This window comes from Lucilia cuprina, chromosome 5, assembly GCF_022045245.1.
Source record: "Lucilia cuprina isolate Lc7/37 chromosome 5, ASM2204524v1, whole genome shotgun sequence".
Taxonomy (NCBI): Eukaryota; Metazoa; Arthropoda; class Insecta; order Diptera; family Calliphoridae; genus Lucilia; species Lucilia cuprina.
In genome coordinates this window covers 27,322,189-27,336,921 of record NC_060953.1, presented here as the reverse complement: position 1 = coordinate 27,336,921, position 14,733 = coordinate 27,322,189, and the positions used below count along the sequence as shown (strand labels likewise).

The following is a 14,733-nucleotide window of genomic DNA, read 5'->3' as shown; positions in this document are numbered from 1 at the left end:
CGCTTAATTGAGTGCCAACTTTTCTACTTTTATTAATTAAAAAATTAATTAATTAATAGACGATGCTGAAAAATTTAAGTCAATCCAAATTAAAATTAAGTCGATGCAAAAATGTATTTTTCCATCACGGATAATTGATGTTGCCGGATAATCGCATCACGGATAATCAAGGTCCTACTGTATATACCTTTGTGGCTCTATGATCAATATTTCAATATGTTACAAACGGAATGAAAAAACAATATAGCCATCTTTTTTGTTGATGGGTAAAGGAAATCCAAAAAAAACTTTATTTCTTAACTTATTGGTTGAGGAAGATAATCTTTGAAGCGGCCATATAGATGTCGAATATTTTTATTTCTGGCTATTTAAATGTGAAAATGCAATTATTGTTCATAATTTAATTCTAATACATACCATTTCTTTTATATCACACTTCTGAGCAAATTCCAGTCTATGTGTACTTCTATTATACAGTTGAAAGCGAGGTGTGAGGGTAATAAATGTTGTACAGCTATATAACCCAGTTCCTCTTTGCACATTTACACCAATGACATAGTTTATTTTTGACTGCTCCGCCTTTAGCTCGCGAAAAGTAGTTTCTTTGTGGATTCCAAAACTTTTGCACCACTAAAATTAAACAAAAATATATTTAATTAGGTTTTTATGTTTTACCCAACATTTACAATTTATTACAATATATTAAGAATATTTCAGAGTATTTTTGGGATATATCGCCATCAGTAGCCAAATTGTACTTTTCACTTTTCAAAACCGCAAAAAACAGAAAAATAGCATTTTTAAAAATCGTTACACCTTTTCATTGATTTTTTTAAATATATAGGAGTAATACAAATTTTAAATTCTATAACATAATACAGCAATAACTAAAAAATTTAAGAATACCCTGCAGAAAATGAAGTGATAATTGTCTTAATTCCACTAGTACTTTTACTAGAACAGCAGACAAATACTAGTACTAGTAGTAGTTGAAGGGTCTCCACTTGTAGACTGATTTTTATTTCACATGTGTTGGAAAAAATAAATTTCTAAAATTATTAAAATGTAATTTTCTAATGTTTTGTAAGCAAATAGCAATATTTTCAAAAATATGCTTTTAAATCAGAGGATAAATATTGAATGACTGTTTAGGTCCAGTTGCATTTTGCTCCCTATGTAAGTAAGTCTATGAAATTTATAAATTGCTATAAGTTTAATATTTGTTTTATCCTATGGTAAATATTTTTAAACGAAATCGCGATACCGAAATGGAATGAGGATACAACCGGAATTTTTTCGAACTTTAATGTGGAAGTGTAAGAAAATGTATTTACTTTTATTTATTTTTTATATTTTTGTAAATAAAATCTTATAAAAAACTAGTTGTGTAATAATTTCTAACTGAAACCAAAAGGGAGATTACAATGGAGCAAATCACCAAATATGGGGATTTTTTGTGCATATTAGTACTAATAATAAACTGGTTCTAAAGGACCCAATTTGGTCTAAGTGCACTAGTATAAGTCTAGAACTAATGGTACTAGTAATTTTTTAAACACACTCAATGTTAATTTGAGCATTAATATGGTATAGGAAAGTTTACAGTTGGGAACTAATACTGGTGATTTTGGTACTAGTATAATACTAGTTTGGTACTACTTGCTTTTCCTGCAGGACACGTTCACAATTTATCAAAAATCTTTTTTTATGTTAAAAAATTGAAATATAAATTATTTTTTTAAAATTACAATAAACAAATTGCTTAATTTTTCATTCTTTTTTCTTCAAATTTGAAAAATTTTACAAAGCAAATTACATAGTTGATTCCTGTATTTGTTCTCTTTTAATAATTTTATTTCGGAGGTCATTATTTATATTTGCAAATATTGTGTAATGATCGTATTAAAAATATCAGATCTAAATCTTAAAGCATTGCGTATTTATTGTGTAAAATCTATAAATAAATAACCATGGGCATATTGTGTACATTTATTATATACATCGACATTATTTAAATAATTATAAAACAAAATTTCATAAATGCATTAATATTTGCAATCTTTTAAACAAGAAAATAATATTGGTATTATATGTACTTTTTTAAAATTTTCAACATAAATAAAAAGTGACAAGTGAGAGTCCTATATTTGGCTATGGCGAATCTCATATACCCACCATCGCATTGTATGCCGTAAAAGGAATGCCCTCTATAAACATCAGTGTGCTACTTGGAATATGGCTTAAGTCAATTATGGACCGAGTTCTTTTGAACTAACGAAATATTTTTGATAAATTTTTAAACCCTGAACATAAGAGTAATATTCTGAAGAGGGCGTTATATGCATCAATTACAAAACCGATACTCATAAAATTTTGTACATAGATTTTTATTTTTATAATAAAAGTTTTTTATATTTTGTATGGAAACTGTAAATTTAACCTTACGATAAAATAAAATAAGTAAAAAATTATAGTCGGGCGAAGCCGATTATATAATATCCTACACCTGTTACAAAAAGTAAAATGTGATTAAGTTTTTATAATAAAACATTTAAGTTAAATTTATTGTTGAATAAAATTGTGGACATTTAAGTCAAATTGAGGTCCTATAATTATAGAGTTCATGCAGTATAACGAGTATATTAAACATAATTATGAGCTTAAAAGCCCTATGCGACCTGTAGTTTGATTACTAGTTATACATCCCTATTCGGGGGTTCAGTTGTCTGGGGGCTGGGTGAAATAATGGACCGATCTTAACCATTTTCTTCGTCCTTGGGACAATAGAAGATCATGTATCAAATTTCATTAGATTATCTTCAAAATTGCGAGCTGTAGTTTGATTATAAGGTTTACATGGACGGACAGACGGACGGACATAGCTAAATCGACTTAGAAAATGATTCTGAGTCGTTGCAAATATCAGCACAAACAAAATATACCCAGCCAGTGGACATTGATATAATAAGGGAAAAAATATGCATACATATATATACTTTGTGGGTTTTTTGACAATATTTCGATATATTACAAATGACAAAAATATACATACCACCGTTCTTTTGTGATGGTGGTGTACAAAGAGGGCTATCAATGTTTGAGAAAGAAATAAAAAACGCCAGTGATACAATTAATAACAATTGGAACCACTGCCGAAAAATCACACAAAAAGAGCCAGCGACGAATTAAAATTAAGCGACTGTCGACAGACCACATTTTTTGACGCTTATAAGAAAAAAATCAAGGCAAAATGATGTTTTGTTTAAAATTATTTTTTATACAATAAAAAGGAACACCGAACCTTAACTTCGATAAATTTAAAAGTTCGGCCGAACACGAACTTTCTTTGGTTTTCAAAGTTCTGTAACATCGAACTATTTTCTTAAATGAAAAACGCATTAATGATTAAAAAGTAAAAAATTTAAAACATTTAAAACCAAAATATGAACATCCGAAAGATTTTTTGAAAAGGGTCTTTAATTAGAAATTGGGCCAATTATCAACTAATTCCGAATCCCAGAGAGTGATAAATTTCTAATAACAAACTATTTTTGTGAAATGCATATATCTTTTACCTTTATTTTTGGTTTTTAAACGATTTATTGACAATGATATATTATGATTAAATACCAAAAATTATGATGAATATTATGATCCAAGGTGGTCAAAATTTTGTTTTAAATGTGTATCGAAATCTAAATAAATTTTATCGAATCAGTAAAATTACAGTTTCTTAAAAAATAAAAAATATAAATAATATAAAGATAACATACAAACCTACAATACTAAACACAATTCGCAAATTTCAATTTGCCTATTTATATGAAATTTTGGTTCATAAAGAAAACTTAAGTATAATTTCATAAAAATACTAGTATTTTTAAGCCTGTTATGAACGTTAGACATTTTCTAAAGCGAACCTTATATAGAGGCCATGTCGAAATTTAAACCGATTTGACATGTCTAGATTGTTTAAGAATAAGGACCTAGAAAGTTTCAATTCTACAAATGAGATCAAAGATTTATAGTCGAAACTAGATAATTCAAATTAAATGTTTCACTTTTTTAGCTTTTTAATCACTTTCTGGTTAACTGTTTTTCAAATCTGCCGAAAAAATTAACAGTTAAAAAGGCGTTTTGTATCTATGAAATTGGAAATGTATTTTACAGCCAGGATGTATGATAACTTCTGTAAAAAATTTTCAGCATTTTTAAAACTTTTTGATGATGTAAAATTATGATAAATAAACATTTTATAAAAAGTTCGGCGTACGGTGTTCGGTCAAAATTTCGCCGAACACCGAACATTAGCCTCACTTTTACCTCACTTTTTACCGAACTCCGAACCAGTACCCGAACTTTCGTCGGACACTAGTTTTAGTATATTTTTAAAACTTTTATTTTTCATAAAGAAACTTTTGTGTTGAATTTTACCTTAATTACAAAGTATTTAAGCAATTTATTGATAAAAAATTTCTTAAATGAGGCTTTATATAGGAGTATAGGTCAAACATGGGCCGATCATCATTAAATTTGGGAAAAGGATATATTTTTAAATAACAGTTAGTTTTGTCGAGTTTCATTGCGATACAAATTGTTATAAGTCAATTTTAGACGTTTAAGACATTTTTGTAATTGGGATTGGTATGGGGGCTAGGGTTAAATAAGGGTCGATCATTACGAAAATCCGCAGTGTCATTTATACTTATATAAAACTTATTTGTGCAAATAAAAGTATATTTGACGTAATTATGGCATACAAAGCCCAAATCAGGAGGTACGGTTATATGGGGGCAAGGTGAAATAATGGACCGATTGGTAAAAATTTCATCAAATTATCTTGAATAACATGGACAACCAGCCGCACAGACAGACGGACGGACAGACATGTTTTAATCGACTCAAAAAATGATTCTGAATCGATCGGTATACTTTAAGGTGGGTATATGACCAATATACGTGTAATACCCTCCCCACTATAGTGGTGTGGGGTATAATTATTCTGAATAAAATACGGGAACAGACATATTATTTTTTTGGTTTTATTTATATTTATTTCATTTAATATCTACCATTAATAATAACCAAAGCTGTAAAAGAATTCATTCTTTTTTTGAAATTGAGTTATATTTAAAAGAATTAGCAATTGTTCAAACTCATTTCCTCTGATTTAAATCCTACAATTAATTATTAAAGCTTGAATTAATTTTGTTTGCATTCAATCAGTTACAAATTGAATTAAAATAAATTTCTAAAATTCCTATTGATTTTTAAATTCTCTCTGAATGATAAAATTTTTGTTTTATAATTTAAAAGCATTCTGTATATTAAAAATTGAATTAAACATTTTTTTCATTCAATTTGTAATATAAGGTATTAAAAAATAACAGTGGTCTTTCAATTGAATTCATTCCTATAAAGAATGAATTCTCTTAGGAATAATTGAATGGAATAAAAAGCTTAGGAATTCAGATTAAGAATTTAAATTGAAGGAATGATTTTAAAGAATGGTACATTCAAAAATTTCAAGCTCAATTAAAAATATAATGGAATTAATTCCAAACAGAATTCATTCTTTCCATGCTTTGATAATAACACATGCTGAAAAATGCGCATTATAACAACCCCGTTTTTGCAATTTTAACAAAATATTCCGAACATATGGCAACGCTACAATATAAAAATAAGAGAATAATGAGAGGAACGCCAGAAAAAAATAAAATAGAATCTATCTCAACCACAAAGTCGCCAACCACAAAACGATATTTTGCTCTCTATACAAAATGTATGAAAATTCATTGTCGACAGCGGTTGTAATTAAGCAGATATTGCTAATATTAATAAATGGGGTATTGGTACTTTAAGGTTATCGGTATTTTGGCTTATTTCGGTATTGGTATTTTAGCCTTATCGGTATTTTAACTTATTTCGGTATTGATATTTTAGTGGTAACGGTAGTTGTGATGAAAAGGTATTTTAACGGTAACGATAGCTTAGCGATAACGGTTCCCAACCTTACAAATTCGTAATAAATGTAGCTTTTCCACATCCTGAGGGTCCATAAACCATAGGGTTGTCGTTCAAATAAAAATTATTCGATTAACCAATGAAAAAAAATTAGTTTTTTCGAAAGAATAAAAAAATTTCCAATTTAGAATAAAGAATAATTCGAACAATTTTTGTCGAATATTCGAATAATATTTTAATGCTACTTTTTACCAATATTTTATTACATACTGAACAAAGAATTACATTAATATTTTGTAAAAGAAATACTAAATCAAATATCCGTTATAATTGAAACAAATCTTTTACTACTTATACATTGCGAATTTCGTTGCCATCCGCGCTTTTATAAGACAGCTTTATTTGTGTATTTTCTGAAGGAATCCTTATATCGTAAAGTTTAAATCGAAGACAAATAATGCCCATTTCAATCCAAAACAAAAAGATTGTTCAAAATTTCGGCTGTCTAGTTCGCCCTATCGCTAGATCGTCTTAGAATCGAATAATGTGTAACAAACGGAATGACAAATAAAAACATCTTTTTTAAGGTTAGTATAAAACATGTTAATTAGAAGTCATATTTTTCTACTTAATTTAAACATCGTATGCATATACCATTATAAAAAATTGAGCTTCCACTTTGAAATCTAATGATATATTTAAAATAAGTTGAGATTGAACTTAGTTACTGACTTATAAGTGCATTAATGTGCTCGAACCCGTTTTATACCCCTATCTTAAGATTTTGGAGATATTCGAATAAAAACTTTTATTCATTCGAATAATCGAATAACTTTTAAAATTTAGTCGACTACTCGAATAAAAAAAATATTGTAAGTTTTTATTCGAATAATTTTTAACACGAATAATGGACAACCCTAATAACCCATTATTGTGGATATGCATATAAACTGTTGAAACATGTTAACACTTTCATAAACTAACACTTTCATAAACTAATACTTTCAGAAACTATATAAAATCGACGCCGATTTATTCAAAAGGGTATTTTAGATTCTTGTCAAATAGACTCAGTGGTAATGATTCCATTTGCAAAGTTTAACAAAGGTTTTAAATATATGCTTAATATAATTGATGTGTTTTCAAAGTATGAATATATGAATAAATAAATAAAACTAAGAAAGAATAACTAAATAAAAAACTAAGAAATATCCCCCAAAAATATACATTCAGATCAAGGAAAACAATTTTATAATACATGCTTTAAAACTCTTTTGAAGGAACTTATTCCAATATGAAGTCATCAATAGTAGAACGATTTAACAGAACATTAAAAAATAAAATGTGGAAAGAATTTATTAATGGATAAATATGTTGATAAATTATTACTAGAATCCTAAATCTGTGAAAAAAAAAATGAAAAAAAACTTTTAACTTAAAAGTTTTCAAAAAATATAATTTATGATTTTATTCGAATAAGCAAATATAAAAATGTTTTTGAGAAAGGCTATACGCCAAATTGGTCTTCAGAAGTTTTAAAGTAAAAAAATTTAAGTTACAAATCCTATAACCTATTAGCTTGTTGGTCTTAATGAAAATATAATAAAAGGTTGATTTTATTAAGAAAAATTATTAAAAACTAACGTTAGTTTTTTTTTGTCGAAAAGGTTTTAAAACGCCGTGGGGAAAAATTAATTTTAAAATTGTTAAGTTATGGAAAGGAATACAATTCATGGATTCATCGAAATGAATTCATAACTTAAACATATATGTTCTGCAGTCAAAAACTATTTTAATGGTTTCCTTTAAAGGTGGCTTTAAGTATAGAAGAAAATTATATTTATGTTATTTTATTATGTAATGATTCAATGGATATTTTAAGGAACTCTCCAAATACGTTTACGTTAAAACAACTATTTAACTTAAATGATGATTGCTGAACGTGATAATATTAAATCAAATTTAATGAGCTAATGGATACATCAAATCAAACTAAAAAAATTTTAATATTACTAATATAACATCAAAACATTTAAATTAATTAAATATTATTACTCCACAAACTAATACAGTAGTAAAAGAAAAACAATAATACAATGAACGCAAATGAAGAACACTTTCATAAACTAATACTTTCAGAAACTATATAAAATCGGCGCCGATTTATTCAAAAGGGTATTTTAGATTCTTGTCAAATAGACTCAGTGGTAATGATTCCATTTGCAAAGTTTAACAAAGGTTTTAAATATATGCTTAATATAATTGATGTGTTTTCAAAGTATGAATATATGAATAAATAAATAAAACTAAGAAAGAATAACTAAATAAAAAACTAAGAAATATCCCCCAAAAATATACATTCAGATCAAGGAAAACAATTTTATAATACATGCTTTAAAACTCTTTTGAAGGAACTTATTCCAATATGAAGTCATCAATAGTAGAACGATTTAACAGAACATTAAAAAATAAAATGTGGAAAGAATTTATTAATGGATAAATATGTTGATAAATTATTACTAGAATATAATTCACTATAAAAATGGCTCCTAAATCTGTGAAAAAAAATGAAAAAAAACTTTTAACTTAAAAGTTTTCAAAAAATATAATTTATGATTTTATTCGAATAAGCAAATATAAAAATGTTTTTGAGAAAGGCTATACGCCAAATTGGTCTTCAGAAGTTTTAAAGTAAAAAAAATTTAAGTTACAAATCCTATAACCTATTAGCTTGTTGGTCTTAATGAAAATATAATAAAAGGTTGATTTTATTAAGAAAAATTATTAAAAACTAACGTTAGTTTTTTTTTGTCGAAAAGGTTTTAAAACGCCGTGGGGAAAAATTAATTTTAAAATTGTTAAGTTATGGAAAGGAATACAATTCATGGATTCATCGAAATGAATTCATAACTTAAACATATATGTTCTGCAGTCAAAAACTATTTTGATGGTTTCCTTTAAAGGTGGCTTTAAGTACAGAAGAAAATTATATTTATGTTATTTTATTATGTAATGATTCAATGGATATTTTAAGGAACTCTCCAAATACGTTTACGTTAAAACAACTATTTAACTTAAATGATGATTGCTGAACGTGATAATATTAAATCAAATTTAATGAGCTAATGGATACATCAAATCAAACTAAAAAAATTTTAATATTACTAATATAACATCAAAACATTTAAATTAATTAAATATTATTACTCCACAAACTAATACAGTAGTAAAAGAAAAACAATAATACAATGAACGCAAATGAAGAACGTAGTTATTACAAATAAACCAGAAAATAATATAAAAGATTCAAGATTATTTTCATCACATTACATTTTGGAAAAATCTTTAAATAAATTCTCCAATAATATTTCTCACTATTTTAACCTATTTCGCTCCCAGATTAAATTTTTATTTTTGTTTGTTGAAATGAATATTTTTTAAGGTAATTAAGACCCACTAATTGCAAAAATCTAGTCAAAAAAATCAGATTTTTCGTTTTCTCAGAAAGGCTGACAAATAAAATAAGCGCCAGTGTTCGAATAGTCAAGTTCACGAATATCTTAAGTTTTTTATACCTTTGTCATTCTGTGTGTAATACCATGAAATATTTATCTGAGACCCAACCAAGTATATATATTCTTGCTCCTTATGAAATTCTGAGTCGATTTAACTATGTCCGTCTGTCTGCCTAAAACTAAGTCAACCTCGAAAAAATAAGCATTTTTTACACATTCTGATGTTATTTTCTCGGAAACTATACAAGATAATTCCATAAAAATCACCATACATTCGTTTTTACACAAGAGCTTGATGTCTGCGAAAAATCGACAACTTTATATACCTCCCATACAAAAGTACATATTCCCGAAAAATATAACTCATTATAAAATTAAGATATCCATATAAAGTTTGGCACAAGTATTGCTCATATACAGATAAATAATATTGTGACATTTTTATCCTATCGGTCCATAATTGATCATAGTTCCCATACAAGGTCCCTTTTAGAAAAACACTTAAAGGAACATAACTCATTACCAAGGAAACCAAAATATGCAAATGCATGTTTTTTTGTGGTGCGTCGTATGGACTCATGGATAAGATATTTATACGTTTCAGACCAATTTAAGAATTTTGGCATCGATTTGTTAGAGCATATTTTTGCATATATTACCCATAAGAGCATAATTTTGCATGATTTTACTTTTTTAGCATATTTAAGGCATATTTTTGAGTTTTTAGAGCATATTTTACTCTTTTTGTGCATATTTTGAAGTTTTCGCTTTTTTTTCGTTTTTGTACATTTTCAAAACTTTATTTAAAAAAAATAAATTTAATTTTTTTATTTTTAATTTTTCAGCCTATTTTACAATTTTGAAAAAATCGTTTGTAGAACTTAAAAACTGCAAAAAATACATTACTCTCACGAAAACCAATGTTATAGTTTTTTGTTCAATAAAGCATTACATTTTAAATCATTTTCAATCATATTACTTTTGATTTCATGAGACCAATCCATTTTTATAGTTTCAAAAACTAATTATTGGAATTTATGGCAACACCGATTAAAATGTCAGTTTAGAAGCTATGAATACAATTGGTAGAAATGTGTCAAACTTTGTCGTTTGAAATATGTTTTTTGGGGTCCAAATGGTTTCATGTTATTTATTGGTTATCTGAACGTAAAACGGAATTCTATTAAACTAGTTCTTCAAACTATGAGATGAATCAATTATCTGACATATGAAATATGACACTAAACATTTATTATTTCATTACAATTTCTGTCTTTTTGAGCTTCTCAATGTTAAAAAATAATGAAAAATTTTATTTTTAGAGCATATTTTTTAAATTTTAAGAGCATATTTTGAGTTTTTTACGGCATATTTAAAGCGCTTAAAACACTTTTTTTAGAGCATGTTTTCGGTTTCCCTGCTCATTACCAAGTAGTGATACCCATAAAATATTTGGCATAAATACTGTTTTTATACACATAAATGTTATTTAAATTTTTTTTCTTGATCGGTCCATCTTTGGTCATAGCTCCCATACAAGGTTCCCCCCAAAAATCACTTAAACGCATATACCTCATTAACAAATATTTATATGAATCCATAAATTAACCAAAATATTGCTCTTATAAACATTAAATTGCACTATAAAATTGTTTTACGATCGGTCCATATTTGGTTATAGCTCTCATACTAGGTCCAGAAAATCACTTAAATTCACAATGTTTATTACCAAATAATGATATAGCAACAGAATTTTGAAATTTTGTCTTTATATACATAATTGGGCATAGCTCCCATACAAAGTCCTTTTACGAAAATCTCTTAAACCCACATTACTCATTACCAAAAAATACTATTGATACAAAATTTGGCACAAATATTGGTTTAGTTTACAAAAATTCTATTTCAAGATTTTTTCACGATCAGTTTATATCATGGTTGCGGTCGGGCCCATACAAGGTTCGCTTGCTACTAAATTACTTGCTACTAAATTAGGATATAAATACAAAATTTGTCTGAAATATAACTTTTATGTACAGAAATTTAGATTAAGAAATCTTTTACGATCGGTCTATAATTGGTCATATTTCCAATACTAGGTCCAGCCCCTAAAACGCTTTAATCGTATTAAATAGTTGCATTATCAATTTGTGTATAACAAAATTATATATGTATATGTATTTTGAAAATCCTTAAATCTTTCACACACATGCTACATGCAAATTAGTAAATATTGCTAAGCGCTATAAAAATATAAAGAAAATAGCGTTGGTAATGTTCAACAAATCTTGGAGTTGTAATAGGTTTAAATCTTGGGATTTTTCTATTTAAGACATGAGAAAACTCATTTCTATAAATATTTGATCATTTAGAAAAGTATTAATATAAAGTAGCTGGTGGAGGTTATTTAAGATTCGGCTCAACCGAATATAGCACTCTCACTTGTTTTTTTATTTATATATACATATATAAATAAACCTCGATATGTGGGGAGTAAAAAAAACTAAAATCTGGTTTTTGAGTTAGCGATCAAATGCCAATTTACAACGATTTTGCTCGTGATCGATATATCGATTTCTTTAGAAAAAATATTTAAAAAAATTTAGGACGTCAAATTTTTTAATTATTCATTAAGAAAGAAAATGCTAAAAAGACTTAAATAAGTAGGACAAAATTAAATATTTGGGGAAGTAGTTATTTTATATACAAACAATTTTTGTGGTCTTCCTCACAACCAGGTTACGGATATCGATCGAATTCAATTCGCTCGCGAGCGAGTTTAGTTTTAGCGATTTAAATATTTCATTTTTTACGAATAAATCTATGTATGTATCTACTGGAATTGATTTTATAAGTAGGTATTTATTTGTTCCTTTAAATTTCTATGAATTTGCTTGTGGTTTTATGTTTACCCTTTTTACCCTTTTGCACGTGTGCAAATGGAGTTGGAATACCTTTAGTAAGCGTATGAATATACATTAGGGTATTCAAACGATTAATCGTCGATCGGTTAATCGATCAAATTTTGAAATTAATCGCTCGAATAAATGAAAATTGTTAAATTTCAAATAACAAATAAGCCGAATAATTTATATCAATTAACCGATTAACAAAAACTTATTATTAAACAATAAAATTACTGTATATCTTATACAAATTTTCAATATTTTTATAATAAATTTACTTTCTGTATTATTTTTATAATTACTTTTTTTTAATAAGCAATATTTATTGGATGATTTTTATAACAATACTACAGAATCATAGTAAAAAGTTGTTCTGATTTATCTACTTTTCAGAATGGGTTCATGCAGAATCAATTCAGATTTCTGAAAAGAATTCTTGAAAGTAATGATATCGCCTTTACTTCTACATCCAGTTTTGAGGAACAGTTTATAGAGAATTTCTAATAAGTTCTTTAGCATACATTCTGGAACTCGTTGATAAATCTCAAAAACATAAATTTTATAAACTTAATTTCTTTATAATAATTTTGTAATATTTGAGAAAAATTAACAGAATTGAATTTAAATTAGTGGAAAATTATAATTTTGTTTGTTATTGGAAGAAAAATATTGTATAAAAGAAATAACTATTAAAACAATATACACTTGCCTCTTATTCGATTAACCGAATAATTTTGAATTATAAGATTAATAACCGGCAAACTTAAAACCCCAAATAATTATTTGTCGAATAAACCGAATAAGGCAAAAACCCGAATAACTGAATACTCTAATATACAGTGTCTCACATAAGTATTCGAATGTGGTTGTACTTTGAAAAGAAAAACAATTAAATAATATTTTTATGTGTGAAATGAATAATGAAATTTATTATGTTATATAGAAAGTCCTAAGGTATAATATCACACTCCTTAAAATTTGGAAAAATTAGATTTACCTCAATTGATTAAACTTTTTTAAAAAAGTCCATAAAATTGCCTCACACAAGTATTCGATTTTTTCCTGTATTTCATATATGACCATATTATACGAAACACAAATATTAGAATTTAATGGTTTTTATGCTTTAAATTGTTTTAAGGGGTTACTATTAACCGAAATGATATATTTGTTTCACAACTTTGGAGCATTTGTACCATCTTTTCATGTAATATCATTAAAATGGCGATTTTTGACCATATTTGAATTTTTTCCCTTTTTTCAGAAATAAAACCAAACTTTAATATTAGGATTTTATACACTCCTTGTGGTATATAAAAATAATAATTTTTGTTATAAGGATCTGTACTTTAAAGTTCCAAGATTATTTTTGGTGTCGTTCTTCAGTTTCTAATTGAATTGTATGGATCTTAAGTCCCTTTTCGTACCACTAGGGTCGATATTTTCCGACAAAGTTGGCTAGTATACATTAAACATCTGCACGAGTGCGTAAAAAATTACTTACAAGTCACTCGTTTATTTTATGAATACTGTCTGTAGAGCGGCCGAAGTTTAAAAAGCAGTTGATCATCTACACACAAAAATACATGTGTAAAAGCTAACAAATATAAATGAAACGGAGACAATAGTGTTAAGAGTGAACACAAATCGGAATAATGTATGATCTGTTTCGAAATGTTTCGAGACAACTTATGAGTGATTTTATAAAATGTATGTTAATTTAAACAAAACGCATTGTTACAAGAATAAAATACAACTAGTATAATTTAGAGTTTACTTTTAATTGGCAAAATGCAAATAATGGCTATAAAATATTTTTAAATTTGTTAACTGATATGTATTCCATAATATGTAATAAATTTTAATAATAATGCAATAAATCGTAATTTAAAAAACACGACACCAACATGCTTTGTTGAATGCTTTGAAATAACTAAATCAATTTTTATTTGTTTACGCCCTGGTTAAGGGGTTCGTTTACGATCGTGTTGTGTAGCGCCGTACTATGGTTACAAAGCATAAAGGCTGTTTGTACGTAAAAGTTCGAACTGATCACACTGATCACTCGTAGATTTCTAGATGTTTTTGCTATCATTAATATGTTTTTGCCTAATAATATCAAACACTGCACAACTCTCAAGTTGAGAGAATGAGTACCTAAAAATGTGAGCATAAAAATAAACGCCCTCAAAATAAAATAAAATCTATTTTTACAAGCGCATTCTACGACTTCAAAAAATGCCAATTTGTATGAAAAAAAGCGCTATGCCCCAGTTCTGTTTCATGATTATGTAAGTTGTGTTTGATTATAACTCATTTGTGCGAACCTACACATCCTGCTCTTG

At 26.9% G+C, this 14,733-nt stretch overlaps 1 protein-coding gene across 1 annotated transcript in view; it reads right to left on the bottom strand.

Annotated features, from left to right (window-relative positions):
• Window positions 1-14,733, bottom strand: part of LOC111679326 (vacuolar protein sorting-associated protein 13D) — a 476,071-nt gene that overhangs the window by 82,828 nt on the left and 378,510 nt on the right. The window contains exon 10 of the mRNA XM_046952421.1: window positions 418-630. Coding sequence (XP_046808377.1) covers window positions 418-630 — 213 coding nt within the window. The remainder of the gene's footprint in view (window positions 1-417; window positions 631-14,733) is intronic.